Source organism: Patagioenas fasciata, chromosome 5 (assembly GCF_037038585.1).
Source record: "Patagioenas fasciata isolate bPatFas1 chromosome 5, bPatFas1.hap1, whole genome shotgun sequence".
Taxonomy (NCBI): domain Eukaryota; kingdom Metazoa; phylum Chordata; class Aves; order Columbiformes; family Columbidae; genus Patagioenas; species Patagioenas fasciata.
Window position 1 is genome coordinate 9,264,243 of NC_092524.1, and position 25,246 is coordinate 9,289,488.

Below are 25,246 nucleotides of genomic sequence, written 5' to 3' on the forward strand. Positions count from 1 at the left end.
ACCTTGTTTACAGAACAACCAAGACCTATTTTTTTATATATATATATAAAACAACCTAATTTGACTTCTTCTCTTGTAAGAATATATCATCCATTCCACTAGCACATGTCAAAGGATACCTAACTGCACTGGAAAAAAAAATGTTTAAGTGTCTCTGGAGATCTGAGGCATTGATAACAAGCCACACAATCAGAAAAGCTTTTCAAGGTTCCTATGTTTTTTTTGTTTAGTTTTGTTTTGTTTTTTGTCTTTAGGGCCCTATTGAGCAGAAATGTTATGCAGGTCTTCTGCGCTTGGATGGCTGCCGAAGAGGCTTCCTCACCCTTTTAACCTATTCAGCAGAAATTTGGCATTCCTGTTGAACTCTTTCTTAGCCATATCCTCAGGGGCTATTCCACAGAGTCCAGTGGGGTAAAGATGTCCTTTTAATCCCTCTGTCTAATCCCCTCCCCAATACAGGGAATGCTAATCCTTATTCATGAGACACAAAAATTCATCAAAGATCTAACTAAATTGCTTCCTAAAAGTTACGACTGACTTTTATTGTTGCTATCGCTAGCTGAAGTCAGACAGTAATCCCAGTCGAAAGAAAATACGATGTTTATGAACAGCCACAAAGTTACCCCCAATGCTGAAATATAGGAAAGCCCATCATATCCATATCACGCCACAAATAATGCCGTAAGTACCTAACATAGAGAGGCAGCCTCTCTGAATATACTTTATGCATCAGAGAGCAGCCACGTTACTAGAACGCTGCCGAGGGCTTTAGCTACTTGGTTATAAGCAATAATCCTAGGCAGTTCCAGAAATAATTGTCAGGCAATAGGAAGATGCTACAAACTGACCAAAACACCTTGCCCTGTGTCCATAAGCGATTCCATTTACCGGTAACGGGGGACCACAGCAGCATGGTGTCAGCAAGGAGCCCTCGGAGGGCTCCCAGGCTCTGTCGCGCTGGGGACCCCCTGTGCCTTTTCAGAGCATGGGTGCTGCCCACGTGCAAGTGTGCTGTGAAAGAAGATGAAGCAAAGTGCAGGAGCTCTTCCTATTTGTTTGTGCCCTGGGCATTTGGGACTTAAGTTTAGAAAATACATCACCAAGCTCTCAGCTGTAGCCAAGCATTGATAGGAACGGCTTGACAAGGCACGTGAGGCGTAGCGTAATGGTGTATTTCCCAGAATACGAGAGGTATCTCTTAGCAGAAGTTGTCTGCATCCTTACGTCTGACCTGTCTTCCCTCTTTGATGAATTTTATTGCAGCCAGAACCCACAATTAGATTTTGACAGCTCTTCCCTTTTTACAGGCATCCTGTTCTTTTCATACATGCCTGACTAACTTCTTTAGATTTCATTACTGTGGATTGCTTTTCATGTCACTGAGCTAAACAGAGACATATTTTTTTCCTTCCCAGGAATCAAGTGGGGGAGGGTGTCCAGCGCATCCAGGCTGTGCAGAGAAATATATACACAGCATATCATTTTGGTTCCTGAATCAGGATTAGACTCAGCGAGAGCTTCTGGAACCTCTGTGGCCACAGCCATAGGACCCTGAATATTTGCTGAATAGGACCCTCAGTCTTCTACTGTGTGAAGAGCTATTGGTCTCAAGTAGCGTAATGTTACCTACTTGTAGCATTAATTCTCCAGCTGACACTATTGCTACTGATAGATTATTTGTATGGTCATAAGCATTACCCAAATTTGAGTCATAATTTCTGTTCACTAGAATAACCCAGGTTTTACAAGCAACATGATAGCAATGAAAACCAACAAATACGGGAAGTAGCAACAAATATGGTTCTTGTATTTGCAAAAAGGTGTAGTATTGTGAATTGATAGCTTTCTAAATAGTTTTTTTTCAAGAATGATTGTCGTCAGACATTTATTTTTTGATGACAAGTTGCGTCCTCAGTCTCAGTTGGTGCCTCTTTTCACCTTACATGTAAACAAATTAATATGGTTCTTTGTAGAAATCCTTCAAATCTGAAAAAAAAGTTCTGTTGGGTGAGAACAAGATACATATGGTATTTGTAATGACAGTATGTTCTTTTAGAAAGAAGATAACCATCTGTATATTATGGAGGCTGCTAGTCCTTAACCTTTGTAGATGATTTTCCAGTCGATGTTTCTTAGTTGTGTCCATGAGACTGCAAAAAGTTAGCAGCATATCACAGGCGGCTATGCTCTATCATATACACAAGCACACACAACTCATCATTTTTAAATGCTGCTCCAAATATGTAGTGCCAGTGAAGTCTTGGTTATTTGTAGTAAAATTAACAGGGCTATCTTACATTATGGTATATCATAAATGCTGACAAATTCTGACCATTAAGAAAAAAATAAGCACAGAACTCTTTCACATGATTAAATCTGTGCCCCAGACCAACAGCTCCTGTGATCAATTTTTGTCACTTACTTAGCCATGAATAGAGTTCTCTCTTCTTTCAAACTTTTCTAGAAGAATTTGATTCAAGCTTTTACGTGGGGAATTTTATTTTAAAAATGTAAATGCAAAGTATAACTGTTTTATACAATCTAGTTGCCTGCTACATACTTACAGATAGGGACCCCTTGTCTTCATACGTATTTCAGATAAGTTTATATGCACAAGCATTGCTTCATATGTTGTATTTGTTGAAAGTTCACCAAGTGTTTTGGGTTTGCAATTTTGCTGACACTAATGTGCATGCGCAGACTGAAGAAAATATTTGAAATTTTGATCCAAAATCTGAAAAATTAGCTTTATAACCTATCAACCGAGGATCTTGCAGAAAATGGTTTTCAAAAATCTCATGCCATGCTCTGGAGAATACAAGGATAGCCCTGGCCAACTGAACAACTCTTCAAAACCTGCTCAAGCAATATTTCAGATGGATAACAGCATTTCCAGAAGAATGAAAAATACAGATATAAAGTTGCTCTGACAAAAGTATTTTACTACATTTTCTACTGAGGCTTTGTATCAGCAGGGCAATGACACAATCTTATGTTCATATCTCTTCATGCATGATCCTCACTTCAGGCAAAATCTTGCACTCTTCGCTCAGGCCAATCTCCCAGGAGTCAACAAGGGGAGATGTGCCTGGGCAAAGGAGGAAAACCTGTTCCTCTGGAGGGGAGTTCTTTGGTTTCCTGGAGAAATCGTTCTACACGCATCCCTGCCTGGAATGCAGAGCAGGCAGCTGCATGCCTTCCCGCTGCAATGCCGGCAATGGTAACTTGTGTAAAAATGAAAACACCAGTGCAGCAGGCTCGTTTTGTGCTTGTGGAAGAGTGCAGAAGCCTTTCTAAGATTTGTCTCTAGCACCTCAAAGGGGCATCAGCTGAAAAGCAGTACCATTATAATTGCCAGTGGTTTTTTTATTTTATTTTATTACCATACTCAGTTTATTTAATGCTCAAGGGTCTGGCATCAAGAGAATTATTTTGAAGACAGTGAGCATTTCAAGTGGAATCTAGCACACTTCAAAGGCTTAGGGATGAGGAAGAAAACCTAATTTTTATTAAATTCTCCTAATTCTTGCTGATTCATGACTTACTCAGGCTGTGGCATTACTATGTGCTTTTTACAAACATCTGCCTTATCGTAGCAGTGCATATATGGAATTATAGCTATTTTCTGTATTTGCATACTTCATTCTTCACCGTTGTACTCCACTTAACCAGTGCTATGCCCTAGACCTGAGATATATTTATGTTATGGTTCTGATGAGCCAGTACGCTGCTGCTGTCTTTGGACTGTACAGCGATAGTACAACAGCACATTAGAAAGAACAGAGGATCAACTGCTGCAAGATCTCCTGGAAACCCAGAGAAAACTATGATCCCAATACTGTTCAGTTTTTCTTTCCTGAGTTCTGATTCTGAGACATAAATTAGTAGAAGGCTCACAAGAACAATTTCAAACCCACAACTCTCATTTGTTTTCTTATTTCTTGTTAATGCAGAATTACACCATCTGACAAGTACAATTCTAAAACAGAAAAGAAAATCCCTTAGAAGTGCATCTCAGCAAGATTTTAATCCCACTTTATTCAGTAACAATGTGCCATTAAACTGTTACTTTTAATTTTCCATAACAGGCCAACGTTTCAGATGTTTTATCAAAAAGCAGTGGGTGTCAATGGGAGGTTCCAGGCTACTGACACTGAGGCAGAGTAGAATGGGCACTTGTGCGATACTCCCATGCCAAAACACAGCACAATCCTTTCAGTAGTCAAGTGCTGAAATATTTCTTTATCTGTTTCCACTGAAATCACAAGACATTAAAAGCGTTCTGCTGTCTTTTGTTTCATTTTTCCCTGTAAATAATCCCAGCAGTGGACAAACACACAAGCGTCTCAATCTAGGGAAGCAGGAACTACCAGAAGAGAAAGCAGACATATAGTATAAAAGACCCAGTGCTCAAACATTCCCACCAGTCAGTACACACTTCAACTTTCAATGCCAACAGACCCGTGAAGCAACAAAGCAGTACATATGGGAAGCATGTTATATACAGGTCCAATGTAACCACCAGTAGTAGAACTGCTGGTTCAATCCAAACACAAAACAATGAAAAATAAGAGGTTATTTTAGTCCACCCTTCTTGGCTTGAGGGGCTAGCTGTTGAGGGGGTTTTAGTTGTTTTAGTTCTTTTTCTTTGTTTGTTTGATTTGGTTTCATTTGTGTGGTTTTAAACACAAATCCTGATATGTAGCTATATTAACATAAACACCCAAAGTCAGAGGTACAAGAGACATATTTACATATTTACATGTTTATCACCTGGCAACATTAGAGCACTGAGGGGACCTACTTGCCATTAAAGAAAAAAAAAAAGCTGCAAACTCTCTTTCAGTTTAAAAATAATAAATAATAAATGGGAAGGAAGGAAGAGGGCTGGAAATTTGGTTGAAAAATCTGTTTGACCCAGTTAGAAATCTATCTGAAATTTCTTTCTTGTTAATGCATTTTGTTTGAACAGACAGAAGTGAAAAAACATAACTAGCTGAGTCAGCCTGACACGTCATCAATGAAATGATTTCTTCACTTTAGAACAGTGTGTTGTCAAATGATTACATCTCAGTATCAGTGAGAAAACTGTGTCTTTCTTATCTACAAGGAAAAAAGCATGTAGAGAAAGTAACCCACAATACTGTAGAATTTCATAGACGCCCTCTGTGCTGAGAAAAATGGCAGCAGGACAGACTTGGTAACAGCATCACCTTGAATCTTGGTGTAATTAGTGCAAGGCCTTGCTTGCAACCATCATTCTGTTCAGAAGTGACAGCCTCACAATACGTGAACCAGGCTGTGCAACATGGGAGTTATCTCGTAAGGGCACTTCACATTTAGGGCTGAGGGGTTTTAAGATCTGCATTTACAGTTAATTCCTAATACAGTGGGTTGGGCAAGGAGCAGGAACTACGGGTAGGAGTTCTCCAGGGTCCTGCAGTTGTCTGAAAGGACCTTCATCTCCTTGAAGGTCCGTAAAGCGCAGTAATCCAGATGGCAGTGACGGACACTATTCAGGAAATGTACCGCCAGGACATACCTCACCTGCTGACCGAACATGGCACCCGTGGCACAGAGGGGAAGATGACATGAGGACCTGTAAGCATCTGGGCTGTTCATTTGTTTGTTTTGTCTGGGTTTTTTAGTTCCTTCCTTTGCTCAAATGTAGACATTGTAAAACTGGAATGTTTTACTCAGTTGCATGCTGGCCAGCTGTCATTTTTAATACCCATTGCAAAGGTGCGTGAAGAGAGGTGTGTTGTTTTGATATACTTTTGTTTTTAATAACACATGAACATTGTACTATGCTTTATTATTTCTTGTTCAATAAATAGTCCTGGTATCTCTATGTTTCATGTCAAATTTTGGAGAGTAGAGCCATACCTGTATTGAGGCTCTCTCAATTAGGTGGGCATTTTGTTCGTTTAGTAGAAATAATGCATGATTACTTTCACAGTGATGGTTTGAGGGACAAAAAATTTCTTAATTTTATAATATGTATTACAATCTTCTAAACACAAGTAAAAATGTACTGTGATTTATTTATATAAATCTAGTCTGAACAAATAAGTTTTGATCTTAATAAAAACTCTGTAAGAAATTGTGCAATTGTAATTTATTACTATTTTGTATTTAATATATTAAAGTTCAATTCATTATTCAGAAAGACAACCACCACTTTGGAAATGGTTTAAGTCAATTCTTCTCCGTAGATGTTGTGTTTTCATAAAATAAATGAAACCAGAGATAAAAAGCTGTTAACATAACAGTTACCGTACAGCACTTGAACATAATTTGGGGGTTTTGATATGGAAACCTCCTCTTATTTCATCCCATGGCCACAATTATCACTACAGAAGGATTTTTAGAGAAATAAAAACCTGCATCTCGTATATACTTAACATGAAGAAGAAAAACAAGACGCTACAGAAGCGCTTCTATCAAGTGACAGTGTGCTAAATTGCCAAAATTAGTATTTAGCATGGCAGGCTAGCAAAATTAGCAATCCTCCTGTCAACACCTGACATGTAGCTCAGGGAAATTCCCAGGGGTCCTCAGGCAGAACCCAGAAACAAATGGAGATGAGAACACAGATGTATCTGGTGTGACCACACAAACTGCACCTAAAAAGCTGATATTCCTGTCTTTTTTTCTTGTCTTTTTATCACACCAACTGAAATTATACATCCATCAGCAAGGGTTCTACATGTGCATGGCATCTAATTAAGAGCTTCTCTGTCTCTTTAGGGATAAGCTCAGTCTCCTCTCATTTGGAAGATCCAGCCTGCTTGCACATACTGCATTCATAAAGGGGTGCTGACATACAAAATGTGGCACAAAACAATAATTCCATTCAAATAAGAAAGAAGTTAATATAGTTCTGTTCTCTTCTTGGGATTATTTGATATCATATACACATGGAAAAGAAACGAGAATGTGCCTGTACTTTTGAAGTTGATATTGTCCTTAATAATGAGAACACCTTTACGCCCTATATAGAGTCCTGTTTGTCTTCATAACATACAGGTACCTGCACAGCAAATGCTGCTCCGGACAGCTGGCATGCTAGGATAGCAAGAGAGATGGAAGATTAATGAAGGGCACATGTATAGGCATTTTGTTCCTGGCAATGAATGTAGTGCTGATTATCCCTCTCTGTCCCATAAGCCACTATATACTACAGCAGAGGAGGTATATGAACTTCAAAATTATTTTTAATGTCTTTCAAAAATACTGGTTTGCATGTTTCTATTTCTTTATTAAAAAACAAGCAAAAGCCTTTTCCTCTGTCAAAACAGGCCCACACATTTCTCCTTTCAAAACACTTTTCCAGCGGAACCATCCTTTAAGCATTTATACGTAGCCTACAGAGTTGAAAAAATAACTCCATTAAGACTGGGACAGCTGAAAGACTGACTGCAACAGCCTGTTAACAAACTGAAAGTGAAAAGCTAAAGGTTGAGAATCCTCACTGAAAAAGCCTAATCAAGAGCAAATAAGACATCCCACATAATGTTAAACCTGAGAAGCCTAGTGATCCTGCGCAGCTAATATCCAACGAGATGAAAATTAAGGGAGATACCTTGTTAATAACAAGCTTTACTAGCAGCTATGGCTTTTCACAAGGGAATGCCTACTGAGGACACGCAGAGAATTCTAAAAAGCCCCTGAGGCGACAGATCAGGAGTGCGAGCGCAGAGCAATGTCCCTGAAGGGCTGAAGGCATTGGCCACAGTCAGAAGTCAGGAATTCGGAAAGGAGCAGTGACGCAGAACGGGGCCGAACCTTTGCACCTAAAGATATGATCGAGTTGGCAAACTTTGTGAATCCAAAAGTAACCTTTCTAGGGAAGGAAAGGACATAGCATATTTTGTACCGCAAACTAATTCCATTCACGTCTCACAATATTGTCGCTGAAATTTGTCAGGGTGGGCCCTAACAGTGATTTCTAATGTAAGCAAAAGGAAAATTTTTATTAGACTTGTGGTGTAAATTCTAGGCAAAATAAAGAAACACCTCTACCTTGAAACAGAAATCAGTAGATTGATTGGGGCTGAATCCTTCCTCTGTTTGGCTTTTGCAAATACAAAGTTCCAACACTCAGAAATGAGAGCAAAAATTGTCCCTTAGTAGTGACCAGAACAAAGTCTATTTCAAGCCATTGTTTTTATCACCCTGATCAGTATTCTAATATTGCTATTTAAACAGCAGTAAATAATTCACTGGCTATAATTATGCATTTATCATCTCCAAATTAATTAACCACACACTTCAGTTTGGTCCACCACACCATCCAAAAGGTCATAGGCTTAAACCACTTAATAACTTGCAAATAACATTCAGTGAATTTATGTTCCAATACGAGCACAAATAGGAAAAACTATAAATGTTCCATGATGTAAGATGTGTCTGAACAGACAGTCTGGTTCAAAGGGCCTAACTAAAGCAGCTTTAATATTAAAAAATAATTTAGAAGTGTTAGAAATATCAATAAGCCAAATATCAATAAGCCTGCTGGTGTTAGATCCTTATGCAAAGGAAAAACTATAAACAAAAATATCTTTGTTGGGGAAATCATTCTCACTAATAACAACAAAATCCTATACTGAACCTTTATAAATTTCTGTAATTTTCAGTTTTGCATGCAGAACTCTGTTTCTAGAATGTTACTCTAACCATATCATATGTATACTGGGAACTAACATGAAAATATTCCTAAAACAATAGATTATAGAGTTCAGCTACATTAGGACTCCAAAAAATGAAATATAATTTTACAAAACATCCTTAAAAAACTCAACAATTTTGGACCCTTTGAATTACTTTCACCTTTAAAAGAAAAACAAACAAGTGATAGTTCACTACATAAAATTTGAAAATAAATCACTAAATAACGTTTGATGAATAATCTTGTAATTTAGTTTAAAAACAATTCCAAAGCCATCAATTAGTTCTTGTACCTTAGTGAAACTCAATTCCAAATATTTACTGTTCCTGTCCTAGTAGAAATACCTCTTCATTCTTCCAGATTGATCGTACTACTGGCTATTTCCTCACTTCAAAACCTCAGCTCTCCAAACCTGATGACATTTCACTTTCAGTTCAAAGTGTTTTAATATATACCACGTTTCAAGAAAAGAACATTAAGTATTCTTAATTTAATTATTATTTTAAATCTAGTTTAATTTAAAATTAATTGTTCCAAACACTGGCAAATAATTGGTTGAGCTCACTTCAAGAAGAAATTCCCTTAGGTCTGGGTGTGGGGCTCAACTGAATGGCTTTTTCGTTTCCCCCAGCCTGTCAGAGACCTGGAGTGCCGTTCTCTCCCATTCCCCTTCCCGCTCTCACCGGCTCAGGCAGAACAGCGCGTTTCAGCAAAACCTTCAACACGGCTGGAGCTTTTCAGACAAGATCTAAGATGCTTTGCCTTGGAAATTCCCTTGCAAGTAGAAGTAACATCTAAGTTGCATCTAGATATCTGCCTAAAAGATTTTCATTTTAATTGCCTGCTCTTTTCACTTTTTTTTCCTCCAATTTGGATATCTGCCTTTTCTTCTCCTCCTATTCTTCCCTCATCATCTTTCCCTCAGTGATTTTTACTAGATAGGTGGCTTCAATCATTCTCATTCTTCATATATAAGAAAGCTTTTCTGAACATGTTGATTTTTTCCTGCAGTTTTCTCAGCAAGACCAGGTCCAACAGACAAGGCAGGTAGTGAGCTGTTTCAACCTTTACTCACGTTTCGTCTGCTATTACCTGACAGCAATAACATTTTCATTAGAAAGGTGTGTGGTTTACCTGTAGGTAACAAACCAAAAGCATAGGGATGTAAGGGCTGCTATAGAATCTCAGAACATGGTAGGATAAATTGCCAGATTGAAATTTAATGAGTTTATTGTAATAGCCAGGCCAGAAACACTTTTGATGAATGTTGCAAAATCCAAGATGACAGCAAATCACAAAATCAATAGCTACTTGTGCCTGTTCCTAAAGATATCAAACATTTGTCAATGCATGCAAAGTTTGAAAAAGTACATCAATACAATATTTTAGGCCATAACATAGCCTGAAACATCAGAGCGTTCTGACACTTGTCCAAAGTAATGTTCAGGAAGACAGAGAGCAAATGGACAGCCAAGAGAGCTGCATTTAGAGAAGGTGTTACTATAGGATTCAGGTGAACTGGCGCAATATTTATGCTAGCCAACTGCCCAAATAGAAACAATTAATTGAGAAATACCTTGTAGAAGTTTTGTTTAAACCAAAGGCACAGCAAACTTCTAATGTTACTTGAGAGAAAGGACCTCTAAAGCAAGGAGATTTGGATTTATTGCTCTATATTAATTTCCTTTCCCCTTTCCCATATCCTGCACGTTCTATGAACTTTTTCATACAGGTACTAACATGAGACATAGAAAAAAATGGAAACCTCTAAATGGTTAGGTTTTTTGGGATGCTTTATTCAAGCACATTACAAGGGGTAAGATGAGTCAGCAGCTCTTCAATGTGTTAGGAATGCAAAAAGCACTTAATACCAACAGAAAAGTAAAAGAATTAGCTGTTTTTCTGTTCTGCTGTCAAGATCCCGTTACACAGCATTTTAGGTATATCCTTCTGAATAACTTATTGAAAACATGCATGGAAACAACATACGTACAATACGCATGTTCATTTGCCATACAAATACACCCCGTATGTACATCAGAGAAATATTTGGGTACGTAGTAAGCCATGCAAAGCAGAACTAGGGAAATCTCGAGGCAGGAAGGATAGATCTATTTTGTTCTGGACAAAACTATAGCTCCTGCATAACATGAGAAACACCAAACCAGATTACAGCCACCACTGCCTAAATAGGTTTCCTATAGGAACAAAAATATAGTATCAGACCTTTACTCACATCTCCTATCATTTACTCCTTTGTTTTATGGACAGAAACATATTACTATAAAGAAAAATGCATCTCAGTAGTTTCTTTCTACATCATTAAGAGAAACAGGTGATGATAAAGACAGATATAGCAGTGAAAGAAAATCTTCCTATGACTTTAGTAACTGGCATATTGGATTAGCTTCCCCTCAATTCTTTCCCATGCACCATAGGCCAATGAAGGAAAGATATTTAAAGCAAATCCCACGTGAGCTGACTCTATAATCAGCCTCAGCTGCACAGAAACAACCCATCTTTTAAGTTCATAACAAATTTCTATAGTACGTTCTGAGAGAATTCTCCTAGATGGCTCTCCAAAACAGATATTTCACTTGTCCTGTACTTAAACCAATAGTTATAAAATGAGCTGCTGTAAAGGAAGAGTGAAAGTACCTTGGTATATCATCTTCATTTTATATATGGGAAGCAGGAGCACAGAAAAAATAATATTAACATATTCATTCAGGGGCCAATTAAAAAACTAAGGGTGTGAGTTTTCAATAATAGGCATCTTGGAGCAGGCTATTTCCTAAAACAGAGCTCTGAACAAGCCCAGATATCATGCTAAGGAAAGCACTCTGGACACAGACAGGATACAAGGCATAATGAATCATAAAATCTGCAACATAAATGACTTGATTAGCTTTGTATAGGAACTCCATGGGAAACACAGGCACAGAGCACCCAAGTTACTGCCTTCAGCCAGGAGACCCTCTTTTCTCTGCAGAGAATTCCCAGCCTGATATACCACGGTCTTCCTGTTGCCTCAATGAACAAGGCAGCCATCTGATAGTCAACTGAGTACCACACATCGCTCGTCATTCCCGAGAACGCAGTCTGCTTTGAATACGGCAAGAACATGGGGAGCGGAGATAGCATATGACATTATCTTGTTCCTAAACGGCAGTATGTCTCATACTGGCTTTCACAGTGTGTTAGCAAGTCTCAGTTTTTATCAGGAAGCAATTCACCCTGACTCTTCCAAGCCCCCAAATACCAACATACAGTGATTTTTATCCAACACAGTCTGCAAATGAAATCTGAGGTTTTTGACCCAGAAGATTCAACACAAAGCTTAATAAAATAATTTCACCAAAAATACTGTCATGCTCCATGACGATGAACCTTGACAGAAATTATAATAATATATAAAGTAGTCCTATAGCAATTCCTGTGTCTACACATGATGCCATTTTACCCTAATTGACTTGAATTCAACTTTTCTGCCTTACGTACTTCAACAGTGGTTTTGTGTTTGTTTTGAATTCCAAAATAAGTACAATGGGTGTGCTGGAGACTGTGCCTAAAATAGAATCTGGTTTGTAATTACTGTCTGAGACCTAAATGACAAAAACCTGTCGCGCCATGAAAAGACTTAATTATCAAAAAGATCTTTTATGCATAGTTTGTCCGCATGCTCAACCATCAATTAAATCATTACCATCTAATTTTGCTCATAAATGGAATTTCACGGATTCCCAAATTTCTGAACCTACAAAAATTTGTCTCCAAGTGAAAAATTACCACATTTATTGAATGACTTAAAAAAAGCATACTTCTTCCATGGAGATCAGGGCTGCAAGCAGAGCCTTTTATCTCTTTTCTCAATAAAAGGACACACAATTGCCAAGTTGCTAATTGAGGAGTAAAATCAAGTCTTGTTTATCCACTCCTGGTAGGTGAGATAAAAGCCAATTCAACTCAAACCTCTGTGCAATGCTGAATTTCGTCAGGTATCACACAAATCACAGCTACACGCACCATCACAACCTCAGTTTGGCAGCCTAGTTTTGTCCTCCAGAGTTTGCCCATACTTCCCAGTTTCTACCTTCAATTATGTCAATTTTTTTTTCCCGCAAGTAGCCACACACATCTGAAGCTCAAAACTTTTGAGCCCAATTTTTTGTTCTGATATGAAGGAACAGAACATCAGAATAGCAGCAGAACCACGCATCATCTTTGCGCTGCTGTGTGTCAAACAAACTCAGGGGGCCACTATATATTTGAAGAGTCTGAAAAATATACTTGGTCTCTTCTTGATCTCCCTCCACCTACTGACACAATTTCCTTGCCAAATGTCACAGCTCAAAAGCAGTGCAATGCCAGGGATGCTCTGCAGGGAGTCAGCAGAGAACTCAGTGTTCCCTTTTGGGGAACTTGAGGAAAGAATCACCAGACTAGAGTAGGTGGAAGAGGCATTTATTCTTATCTGATGGGCCTTCAAAGCCTTCATACCACTCTTTGTGCCTAGAAGCTGCTAGGAAAGCTATGTGAGACCTTTTTTCTTTTCCCTTATGCTGCAATGTCTTAGAAACCATCTCTGACACAAAGACCTTTTTTTCTCAAATGTAAAGAATTCTTAATCCCTTCACTGACAGCCAAAGGAAGGTATCTAGAAAGGGAACTGTTACGAAGCTTCCTTTTGAGTCATTTTACTGACTCCAATTGTGCTGCAATTAGACTGTGGCAAGAAATCTCTCAAAAAATTTCAACTATGCATAGATTTTTTATTAATTCATGTAAGATAAACCCAGCCTCACTGTTTACTTTTCAACAGCATGAGAAAGAGGGTCTGGGAAGTCATAAGACAAGGTGGTCCAGGTTTTCAGCTACCTAACCTGTATTGTACAGCTAAGGGAGAAAAATAATTATAAAGGATAGCATAGTCGAAGTCAATAGATTTCTGTTGTCTATCAGCATCTATTAGCATCATAACGGGATGCTAATTTGAGATGATTCGAACAAGCCAGGCAAAAAGTAGATCTTGCAATAATGGTAGATATTAACTAGTTATAGCCAGATGCTATGAATAAAACATGAACTTGTGATCTGACTCAATGGTCATACTCTTTTTTAATTGGAGTAGATAGTGGAGTAATAAAAGATGTATCTAGCATTTACAAGTCCTTTGTCAGCTGAGGATTTTAAACCAACCCCTACCACCTCCCAAAAGAATTCAAAGCCACTAACCAATGCAGTAATAAGTAGAACCTTAATGTAGTAACAGGTTATGTGAGAAGAGTGTGGTGACACCCTCCATTTTTCTGAAGTTTCCAGGGAAGAAACACTGTGAAATGGAATGTCTGAATAAGTGAAAGAAGGGGAAAAAAAGCACAAGTAAGGTTGTGTATGTTAACTAGAAGAGTCAAACCCATGTTCTGGTCCATGATCTGGTCCAAGGTTGTTTCTGTATTTTGTTCATTGCTTTCTTGATATAAAATATAACTGCATATCCAGGTCTTCTTCAGCCACTGGTTCTCTACATATAATTTTGGCAAGTCACTTAAAACTTTGGTATCTCACACATCAAATGCTTTTGCAAACTTCACATTCATATCACAATAGAGCAAAAACGTTTAAAACTGCAGCTTTGGATTTAGGCACCTAAATTCCATCCAAATGCCTACTTTAAGCCTAGAAATCTATTTTGATCAATAGTGACACAAAAGATCACCATTTTTTAATCAGAGTCACACGTTTAACTTTTTTTCTTAAAATCACAGGTAGAACCAAGACATTGAACAAGTATCTCATCTTTCACTTACTTTCTGAGAAGGTATTTCAAGACACTTGTGTTCAAAAATCAGAGTAAATTAAGCCACCTGTATTAGTTACTTCTAGACTTCAAGTGCTTCTCATGTGATTTTCACATGATCTATGATTTTTCAATTTGTGACTTTTCTGTTTGCACAGTTTTAAGTATCTGGTGTGTGTGGAGTTCTCATGGTGGATTCTGTGGGCTGTGCTGCTGTAACCTTGTCACAGCCATAACTTCGAAATGCCAAGTCAAGTCGTTTGAAATGGCAGAATTAGAGCTCTTCTTTCATACTTAGTTTTTAGAGACCTTTTGACCATCTGCCGACAAACTGAAAAAACACAAAGTGCTACTGACTCCATCTAGTTTCTGAAGGAAACTTTTCATTGTCTTTGCTAGAAGGCCTTTAGTCTAGACTAACACAGAGTCTCTGTCTTTCAAACAACTGTTGCCGCTTCCTAATTGCAGTGAACAGTCCCTGTTAGAGATTTATATCCTGTTTCAGAGCACTGAGCCTGAGTGATACTGTCCTTCATTTTGCATATAACCTAACAGATGAAGGCATTAGTACAGTCCCTCAGTGACTCATTAAAACATTTTAGTCAAGTTTTAGTGCACTTTTCATCCAAACAATGACTGCATGTCACTCTCTCATGAAAAAGAAAAAAAAAATAAATAAAAACTAAAAACAACCCGCAAATGTTTTACATAGGCTCCAACTTCTTGAAAGAATAATCTGTTGTACCCTAATTTAATTCAAGCAAAACCAGCTTTCTGGCCTATTCTTGCACTCACTAACTCTACCAGGAATATTGCCATTGCCTACAGCGAGGAAAAAGAATACCTAACTTAATATATGCTTCAGTTATTAACACAGTAAGTCAACAAGTGTCTTAATATGGTGCCTATCTGTTCATTTGTTTTTATACATAAAATACAAGGACCTGAACACATAAAACAGACAGATCTAGGACATTAACAAAAGATATAAGTGCTCCTTCTTTTCAATATTTTAAAAATTAAATCGTGGTTCAAGAATATTATTAACTTGATATTATTAACTTGGTAGTTTGCAAGCCATCCTTTTTGGATGGATATGTTGCACTCACGGATGTCAGAATAGAAGTAGAATGACTGGATGGTAGGAAAGTTTCAATAGTTCCTGTCAGATCCATTATGAACCACGGGCAATTCCTGCCACCTCACATTTTAACCACTCAACATCTATATTCTGTTGCCTCAGCCCATCAGACTGGAATGACAGTGTTCAACAACAAATTATTAACTTACCCAAGGGCTTATAATTCATAAGTTAGTAAATGTGACTTACAGTGCAATCTAACGAAAACAGCTATGTTATTACAAAGCAGTCATTTTACAATTAATTCACTTGCATTTTCAGATGAGTTACACTGCAATCATATGAGGACTATACTGCAGAACCCTCTTGTCCTTTCATTCCATTAATAACGTATTGTTAAATGGAAACATTTTGCCCATATCCTGCCAAGCCAGTCTGTTGATACCACTAAAGGAGCAGTAATTAATACTGCTAACAATTCTTCTTACTAGTCTTTTTCTCTCATTATAAAGCCCTTTATTGTCCTGACCTTTCTGCATCAGAAGCCCCCAGGTGAAGAGGCTGAGAATTTTCTCTATCAGAATTCCTTTTAAAGCAAAATTAATAGTTTTTACTGATTCAGTGTGCTTCCATTTTTGGTGTGCCCAGCTGGGAATATACTTTGGAGAAGAGATAAATAAAATTTGCAGCAAGGCCTTAGCACAAGTCCCTTTCAGACATGAGAACTCAGACACTCAAGGTTACTTATCACTTCTGAAAATCTTGTCCCATCTAAGTACAACAGATTTGGGGGCATTACTTTAAACAGCTCTTGTTGCTCAAGATATTTTATATCTATCTTTCTGTCTATATTATACATAAACAGTATTCATTTGATATATTTCCCAGTTACTCAAGAGATCATGAGTAAAAATATCTAAGTGTTGAGCTTCTGCAACACATACCATAATAAATACACCCCCGGCTTTAAGTCTTGTTTGTTTTTACAAGGCTTTCCTGTTAGGGATTTTATTTTGTTCCAGTGTGCTTTCTCCTCACATCAAATTCAGAATGGTCTTTTCTACATTACTGACAGTCTTTTTAACTTTGAACAACATTATCAGAGTAGTAATCAATGTTCTGCTGAAACTCCAGGGATTCAACAGATACTCTTAAACCACATTACTCAGAAGCTCCAGCCTGAGAGGGAGAGGGAGAGGGAGAGGGAGAGGGAGAGGGAGAGGGAGAGGGAGAGGGAGAGGGAGAGGGAGAGGAGAGGAGAGGAGAGGAGAGGAGAGGAGAGGAGAGGAGAGGAGAGGAGAGGAGAGGAGAGGAGAGGATGATGGAAAAAATGAGACAGGAGTAGAATTAAAGGCAATGACGCAGAAAAATTCCTGACAAATTTAATGGGTTGTCAAAGAAGAACTCCAAAGCCTCCAAAACAAATGCAATGAAAAAGCAGGGCCATATAAATATATATAGAAATGAAAATGGAGCTAAGTATTTCATCTGTTATATCAGGATGCCAAAATCAAGCTAATCCACCTAATAATCTAAAAATGCTGTTTTAGTTGATCACACCTGCAGCCTGTATTGGTTCTAAAGATGAACCTGCATCAACATCTCCCCTGTCTGTTTCTCCTGGAAAATGTTCTCAGCTTCCACGGTCGCTGATGCTAAGAAACCATAATCATGCTACACTTTCCATCTTTCTTGGATGCAATGAAGTTGATTAATTATTCTGTTTAACTGCACTACGTACAGTAAAGGTGCATGAGAGTGCACAGGCATGTGGGGCTTCTTCACATGCTGGTAAGCATGAGGAGTACATTTTCTTAATATTATCAGTTGGAATCATTATATCTACAACACCAAATAACATTTCAGAAGAAGTGAAAAGTACAAATCATGCATTGAGGACTCTGCTATGGTCCTTAAACCCTGACCTACATCTGAATGATGTTACACCATCAGAGGAATGTGGAACTGACTGGGTCTTCTGATACTTCATTACATCCTCAGGCATATCAGAAGGAATATGCTTGTTTTGTTACCCAAGAGAAGAATGCTTTTATGTGCCTCAGTGGTACAAAATAACCAGCTACAGGTAGATTTAAATTAGCAGATGATATTTGTAACTAATGAAAAAAACAATATAGGTTATTTTCCATTACCTTTCTGGAGAAATTTAGCTTCAAAAGGCAAGATCAGATAAAGTTTAAATGGGAATTAATATATGTACTAAATGACTGAAACCATGCTAAAACTCTTTCCCTATTAGTCCTGTATCTATGCATATTTATACTCACATACACAATGTACCATACTCAGTACCAGAAAAAAATGTATTAAAAAGTTCTTTTGCCACAGTAATTGTCACCTGTGACAATAGCTAAAAATACAGCCATAAAAAGCAATCTGTCTCTGTGGTTCTGTGCTTCCCTCCCTCCCTCCCTCTTCTCTACCCTTTCTTTTTTTTTAATTAAGATCTCTTTATGGAAGCTGGATTTTTTTTTTTTTTCCTTAGGAGTTAATCTATTCCTACTGCTCCTTCCCTATCTTTTATTTCAATCTCTACATTACATGGTATTCCTGCAGCAGTGAATCATATGGGGTGTTGGCCATAAAACTGAAGGTCCAGGAGAGGTTCTGTTCCCAAGCCCACATCCAGATGTTACCACATAACTACATTTCTTCCATGAACTTCCTCTTACACCTAACATTAAAAAGCCTCTTCACTTTTAAGGTTATTAGTCAATTAATGTCAATCATACAAATAATCTCTTCTTTTTGGCACATGGACAAAAGGAATGGAAAACTAAAAAAAAGATAAAGAAAAAAAACTGTACTTCTTTGTTCTTTCTTTTCTGTATTTTCTTCTGTTTCAATCTTTTACAACCCTCCTACCATTACTGCCCCCAAGTTTAGTGCTGTACTGATAAATGTGATAGATGCTACATGTGAGATCTACTATTTTGATGCTTGTGCCAGCAAAACTTAATGATTTTTGCTTGCATTCAAGCTCTGTAAAAAATAAAAAAACCCACCAACTTATAACATTACTTACACTATCTTTTTGTGTTTGGTTGTTTTTTCATTTGTTTCTGTGTTTGTTTAAACTTACTTTGAGACTTTTAACAGTTAAGAACCCTGTAGACAAGATCTACAAAGACCTCCACACCATGAATGTTATCAAACGAGTGCTGATTAACTGCTTGTTTGTTTGTTTCTATTCAACATAAATTTTTGCTTAGGAAAAAAGAAGGTTATACTCTTATTTAGGGTCACATTAATTTATTCAGTATCTCTAAGATCAATCCCATCATTTTATATTAGATTATTGGTCAATGATCATTGTTGCCTGTGCCCTGCATATTTATGTTTTAACTGGTATCTAAATTATTAATTTGAAACATTCTTCCTGATGCAAATATTACTTAAGAAAGATAGATTTCCACAAACTATTCAATTTCTATTCATTTCATATTAGGTCTAGAGGACTCAGCACCATGTAAGAGCCGTGCTCAAAATGCTTACTGAAGTCAACGTTTGTGTTTCTGAGACTGGACTTTCTCCAAAGGAGTTAAATTGCTGCTAGGAGAGGATTATGCATTCTTGAATGCTTTTCATTTTAATTTCTGTTTTATACTATTTCATTTTTCCTTTCTTTTTGGAAATATCCTGTATATGAAATATCAGGGACAAAACATAGCATTTCTACAGATGTAGAATCAATTAAGATCACTGAAAATATCTGGAATTGATATTATTACTAATTCTGAAAGCAGATTCTCTGGTTTTATCTTGTGCCATAAAGAACTGAAAACCCACCAGAAAGAAGAAAGATTTTTTTCTACCAGGATTTCTGTCTACAGACCTGAGTCTTTAGGAGGTGTATAGTCAGTATTTTGATTTCTACAATTACCCCTCTAACAAATAGTGTGCAATTCCCCCATTCTCTTTTCTTTAGGAGGTCCAAAACCTCCTAAAGCAGATTATGCCTCACTTTTTTGATCTATAAGAAAACCTGAAGCTTCAGCTCTGAATGTTTCTGATCTAAAGGAAGACTTTTGAGATGGAGATGTCAATTATGAGAAATGTAATTTGTAATAAATAGGGCATATGAACAAATCACAATTAGACAAAATAGATCATCCACGAGTCTCAAGCAGGGATTATTGTTTATTATATATATGTAGTATTCCTAGAACATTAGAGCTCATCTCTTTGGTGATATTAAATGTAAACATTAAGTAAATACCACCAAAGCTATTGCTACTAGGTTTTAGAAAAAGCAAAGCCATTATGAATGGTGCGCATTCACTCAACAGCACATTCTTGCGTATTACTGCTATTAGAAAAACAAATCAAAGACTACAATAAGCACGTTTTAAGCCAATACTTTTCTCTCCTGCCAGCTGTTTAACAACTAGTTTCTGTTCAGTTTCATGGAAATGCGCACATTTATAACTGTGCTATATGTGCAAATAAAAACCACAAGCAGGTTGTTTACCCACTTTAATTGAAGTATTGTAATCAACTGGCATTCAGGCATATACAATGCACATCTAACTCTGCTTTCCACTATACCTCCCTAGGACTAGCACAGGAGACTGAAATATCTTATTAGTACAAGCTAGAATATAGACTGGCAGCTTGTTATTATCAAGCTGCAACTGATAAATGAATTATTACTATTACACAGTTGAGGAAAGGGTGTTGTTTGCATGTTTTCCACAAAAACAAATTACAAATGCTTTATAGATGTCGTCATTACTGGATCATTACTCTGGGCCAACAATTTATACTCTCTAAGTTGCTTTGGAACTGTTTCCTCTATATTAGGTATCTGAATTGTGTTATTTTTGTTCAAGGTCACACAGCAGTTTTGCTGTTCCCTGATTTATTAAAGATTAATTCAAACAATAGGAAATGTTCTTAAAAAAATCCTGCACTGATGCATCTAAACACTACCACAACAATAGCAGCAGGATTAGTCAGCACCATGCTGGTCTCATATTTCTTAAGGAGAAGCTGAAGAAGGCAGAATGGGACACTGAGAGGACAAACTTCAAGAAAGCATCTAAATAAGTGCTAACATTTAAGCGGAGTGGAGTTTTACTCCTACAAACTTTAAATTTAAATCTTTGAAAGAAAACAAACTCTGAGTAAAAACTAAAACAAGAATTAAAAATAAAGCTCTAGAAATAGGTGTGAAGGGGACCCCAACAGGTCAAAGAGATCTCTTGCCCATCATCATTTATGCAAGAAATTCAACCATATCTATTAATTAATGTCCTTGACAGATACTTGCCCAGGTGTCACTGCCACAGCCTCCCTTAACTGAGTATTAAATTCAGTGGAGTCCTGCTATGAGCTCCAGGACCACCATAAGACCAAGAGTCACTCTCAGTTATCCATCTTCATTCAGTTTGTACCACAGTCCCTTCTGGAAGACTACACACAGAAGATATAATCCTTCCCAGAAGATATAATCTTTCCCACCACTTTGAGCTCGCATGATATGAGACATGTTGGCACAAATTTTAGCTGTGAGGTAAAAGTACCAGTAGTAACAGCTGGCCAGAAGCTCTCTAACCATGTCTTTGTCAAATGTGAAGAAATCCAGTCAGGTAGCCCTAGCAAAAATACTGTGAGGACAAAAACGAGCAGGAAGACAGGACTCAAATTGCTGGGTAGCTCTCTACAACAACTGTGACTACAAAAGCTGTGCAGGTGACTGAAATAGCCATGGTATCGCTGATGTAGATAAACACTAATGGGCAAGAACTGACAATGGCAAAATATTGCCAGAAAGCAAGTTGGTTAGTATTCAGCAAGAATGAAAAACTTCAGCTATTATATGATGCATTTCTTTCCAAAAGTGCAGATATTGCAGTGTTTTGCAGAAACAAATCATTAATACCAGCTGTAGATGCAGGAATTGAGTTACAGGGTGAAATGAGTGCTCTGCAGTCATTTAGCAAGTTTGTTTGGAAGGCAAATATGCTCTAGGTGTTCATCTCCTGAATATGCCAGCCTGAACACCAGAGAGAGATTTTGCAGGTTCCTATTCAATCTCAGGAAATTGGGTTCCATTTTCAATTTCAGTGTATTAGTCCTAATTCTGCACCACTTTATGATGAGTGACGTAGACAGGTACCAGACACATGATCTGGATTTAAAAACCAAAAAGAGCCTGGTTTGTCATGCTCAGATTTGGTATTGATGTCAATCACTACCACAGCTGTGGTACCTCTGCTAAATTAACATGAAAATTGCATGCAAATGAAGGGCAGAATCTGCTGAACTGCCACTACAATGACATAAGAAAATATGACATCATTTTATTTGTGCTCAAATAAGAATTTTGCAGTGCAAAACTAAAATGTAATGATTGCTGATTATACAAATCTAGTTAAGATCAGAAATCACAATTGTAATATCTGCACTAAGTGAAATCCTGCAAAAGAAAAAGCTGCTGACTATTTAAGTTCCCCAGTATTAGGTTTTCGTTACATCAGTTAATATGTGAAGTATGAAGCATAAACAGTTTTCTAAATAAAAAAGTAAAGAACAGTTGCCATGGAGACATCATGAGTTGCCTTGGGGCCTGAGGAAACACAATTAGCCTACAGGATGGCTTTCAAACAATTTAATTCGATCCTTTTGGAGTTTCAGCAATGCAGCGATCTGCCAAAATAATTATTTGTGCTCTCTGTATTTTTTCAACCAATATATATTACTGTGTGTTCAAAGGTAATGATTATGGAGGAACATATTTTCATTCTGATATTTTAAATTTAATTTATAGAATGGAAACCTTCAGCTTTGAGTTTTTAATATTGGATAAAAAAATATGATTAGTTAGGACAGAAACCTTCTTTTCTCTTCAAACCTTTCTGATTTTGCAACCATGCAAATTAATTTTTCTTTTTCATATACTGCTCCTAGCAGTCCACACTGACTCAAATATTACCTGAAAAATTGCTGCTTGCTAATTTTCAGTCTGTGAATCACAATCCTTGGTCAACAGAATGCAACAATGGGCCACAGAAAAACAGGAGTTCTGTAAAAGGTGTCTTGTCAACTCCACATGCTAAATGCATTATTTATCAGAAATGTTTGCAACTTTCACATTTATGAAACTTAGTAACTTTGGTTTTAAAAATAAATATTGGACTGGATGTTCTCAAGAGGTCATTTCCAGCCTCAATGACTTTGTGATTCTAAGATGTCCATTGCAAATGATCTAGTTGGGATTTCTGACACCATGTCACCTGCACCCAAATTCAGTAAGCACACAGGCAAACGTACATATAGGAGGAAGCGAATAACAAAGTTTCATCCAGTACTCACTAACAAGCCACATTGTCAGACTAACCTTGAAGGTTAGGGATGTGCCTTTCTCTGATCTTCTGACACCTGCAAGTCTGTTTATACATCTACTCACCTACTACAAGTCTGTGCAACATTTAACATTCAAATACAAATCCTCCATCCATCATCTTGTTTATGCCACATCTGTCAAATTCTCGTCCCTCACTATGGCCACTGTAAGGTGTGTGAGAGGACCCTAATTCTCAGAGCCAAGAACCTGGCTGGAGAGGACTATTTCAGCACAAGAGTGAGAGTATTTCTGAGGGTGCACAAGAGGACTGTCACCTTGCAGGGCCTTCACACACAAAGGTGCTGTATAAAATAGTAGGATGAAGATGCTATAGAGATAATAGCACTAGTTCTAGAGAGAGTTACCTTAAATTGTATCACAAACTGAGCCAATGTCCTAAGCATACCAGGGCACTGTACATGGAGACCAATGGACCAAACTGTCCAGCTTCTCATTATTTGAAACTGAGCCAGGGAGAGACAATTTCTAGTTTCTGAGGATTTGGAGGGCACAACTGGGCTCATCGAGCTTGTTTTGGTTGTGGGTTGGCAATGACCAGCTGTCCCTGGCCCCTCACAGCCCTGCCCAGGCCCATGTCATTCATAATTTGCTGCTTTGGAAGAAAGGGATTTTTTAACCACAGGACCTTCAGCCTGCACAGTATTAGTGAGGCTCCATAGGACCAGCTTTGTAGAGCAAAGGCTGCTGCTGAGAACCTGAAATCTACACTCTCTGACAGTCATTTGAGTTCTGTTCTTCGTGACATCTTTCACACATGCATATACTTGTGCTCCCTTTGCTTTAGATTCCCTTTGTACCTGTATAATATCAGCATGTAAAAAGTAATACATCACAATCTCCTCATCGAGTGATACAGAGTATAGAATCATGTTCAGATGTATTCCTACCTATATTCCGGTTTTGCAGACAGAGAAGACCATTTGCTGATTTAGACGGCAACCTGAAAAAAATAAAACAAATCAGCAATTAACTTTAAAAGTCTGACCAATGAAACTATCTGTAAAAAATGATAGCTACAAGAGAAATGTACAATTGGCAAAGCATTAATGGAAATTGTCCAAGTAGCACTGAACCGAATATAAGGGAAAGATATGGATAGAATATATTAATGAAAGTCAAAGCTGACAAATACAAACAGTAGTAATGCTCCTGTGTAGAAAGACCAATAGACTTAAATATCCTGCTCTTTTATTTTATTAAGCATTATGTTTATTTAAAGCACCCTAAAAATAACCTTCCTTAGGATAGATTTTATCATTTTTACCAAAAGCCATTAGAAAAATACACATTTAAGCTGATTCAACAATGGTATTCGTTTCAATATGATAATCTTAGAGTACTTAAGCTCTGTATTTTCATTATAGGAAAGCAAGCAGGCACAGAAGAAGCACTAAGATCTCAGGTGAATCTCACATGATTTTAAATGGTATTTTTAATATACCATCTCTGCCCCCATTGTTACCACACAGGGTTCTCTGCATGCTGATTTCAGCCTTCCACAGATGATGCCTTTGAACTTAGCACTTGCTGAATGTCCAGCATCAAATAACAGATGTTCATTTTCACACTGAGATCATATTTTGTGACAAATGTCCTTGGTAGTGAAAAGTAAAGCACAAAAAAAACCCCACCATAAATGGATTTGAATTAAGACATTTACTGCTTTTATTTAAACTTTCAGTGAAGAAAACAATATTCTTTCTTGTCTGTTATCTCAAGTCAGGTCTCATTAGAGAAGAGCAATCAAGGATTCGTGGATGAGTATATTTCCAGCAGATAAACACTCTGTTTCTGATTTACAGTACTCTCTATTCACAGTTATACAGAGGGAAGCTGAACTCTGTAGCCTTCAGGATATCTGTGCACCTTTCCTTCATTTAGGGGTGCATGAAAGTCGTTCAAATAACTTTCTAACATACATCTCTGTGTTGAGGTGCAGATATAATGACAAGCAAAGTCTTATGGAAAGAATATTTGCTTCCAAATAGAAAGCTCCAGAGATTAATCACTCAGGCTAAAAGCTGTTATGTGCTTTTAACACCTCAGATGATATGGGCTATTCCTGACTGTTAGATCTGCCTAAAATCTTTGTTTTTCTAATAATTTACACCTGCCTTTAATCGTCTGAACCTGTTTCTCAAAGGAAGCCAATTATCTTCAATGCAACTTTGCATGTCAATTAATATAAATAAAAGAAACACATATTTCTTGGTAGGTTTTCAATGTAATGGGAACTCCATCTCATTTTCCCCCATCTTTCCTTTAAAACAATCTGGTAGGTCATATTGGAGACTAATGCTTTGA

The 25,246-nt window shown here is 37.5% G+C and overlaps 1 protein-coding gene and 1 long non-coding RNA gene across 6 annotated transcripts in view; one reads left to right on the top strand and one right to left on the bottom strand.

Moving 5' to 3' along the window:
• Positions 1 to 6,103, top strand: part of SYT9 (synaptotagmin 9) — a 69,581-nt gene extending 63,478 nt beyond the window's left edge. Inside the window, exons 7-8 of one of the 5 annotated variants that reach the window (XM_065839916.2) lie at positions 255 to 411; positions 1,416 to 6,103. In XM_065839916.2, coding sequence (XP_065695988.1) covers positions 255 to 362 — 108 coding nt within the window. In that variant the 3' untranslated portion in view covers positions 363 to 411; positions 1,416 to 6,103. Of the gene's footprint in view, positions 1 to 254 lie in introns of all 5 variants that reach the window. The other 4 variants (XM_065839917.2, XM_071808856.1, XM_065839918.2 and 1 more) reach the window with 4 other exon arrangements.
• Positions 1 to 25,246, bottom strand: part of LOC139827991 (uncharacterized) — a 153,120-nt gene that overhangs the window by 104,867 nt on the left and 23,007 nt on the right. The window contains exon 2 of the long non-coding RNA XR_011739141.1: positions 23,830 to 23,882. This is a non-coding gene — a long non-coding RNA (uncharacterized lncRNA). The remainder of the gene's footprint in view (positions 1 to 23,829; positions 23,883 to 25,246) is intronic.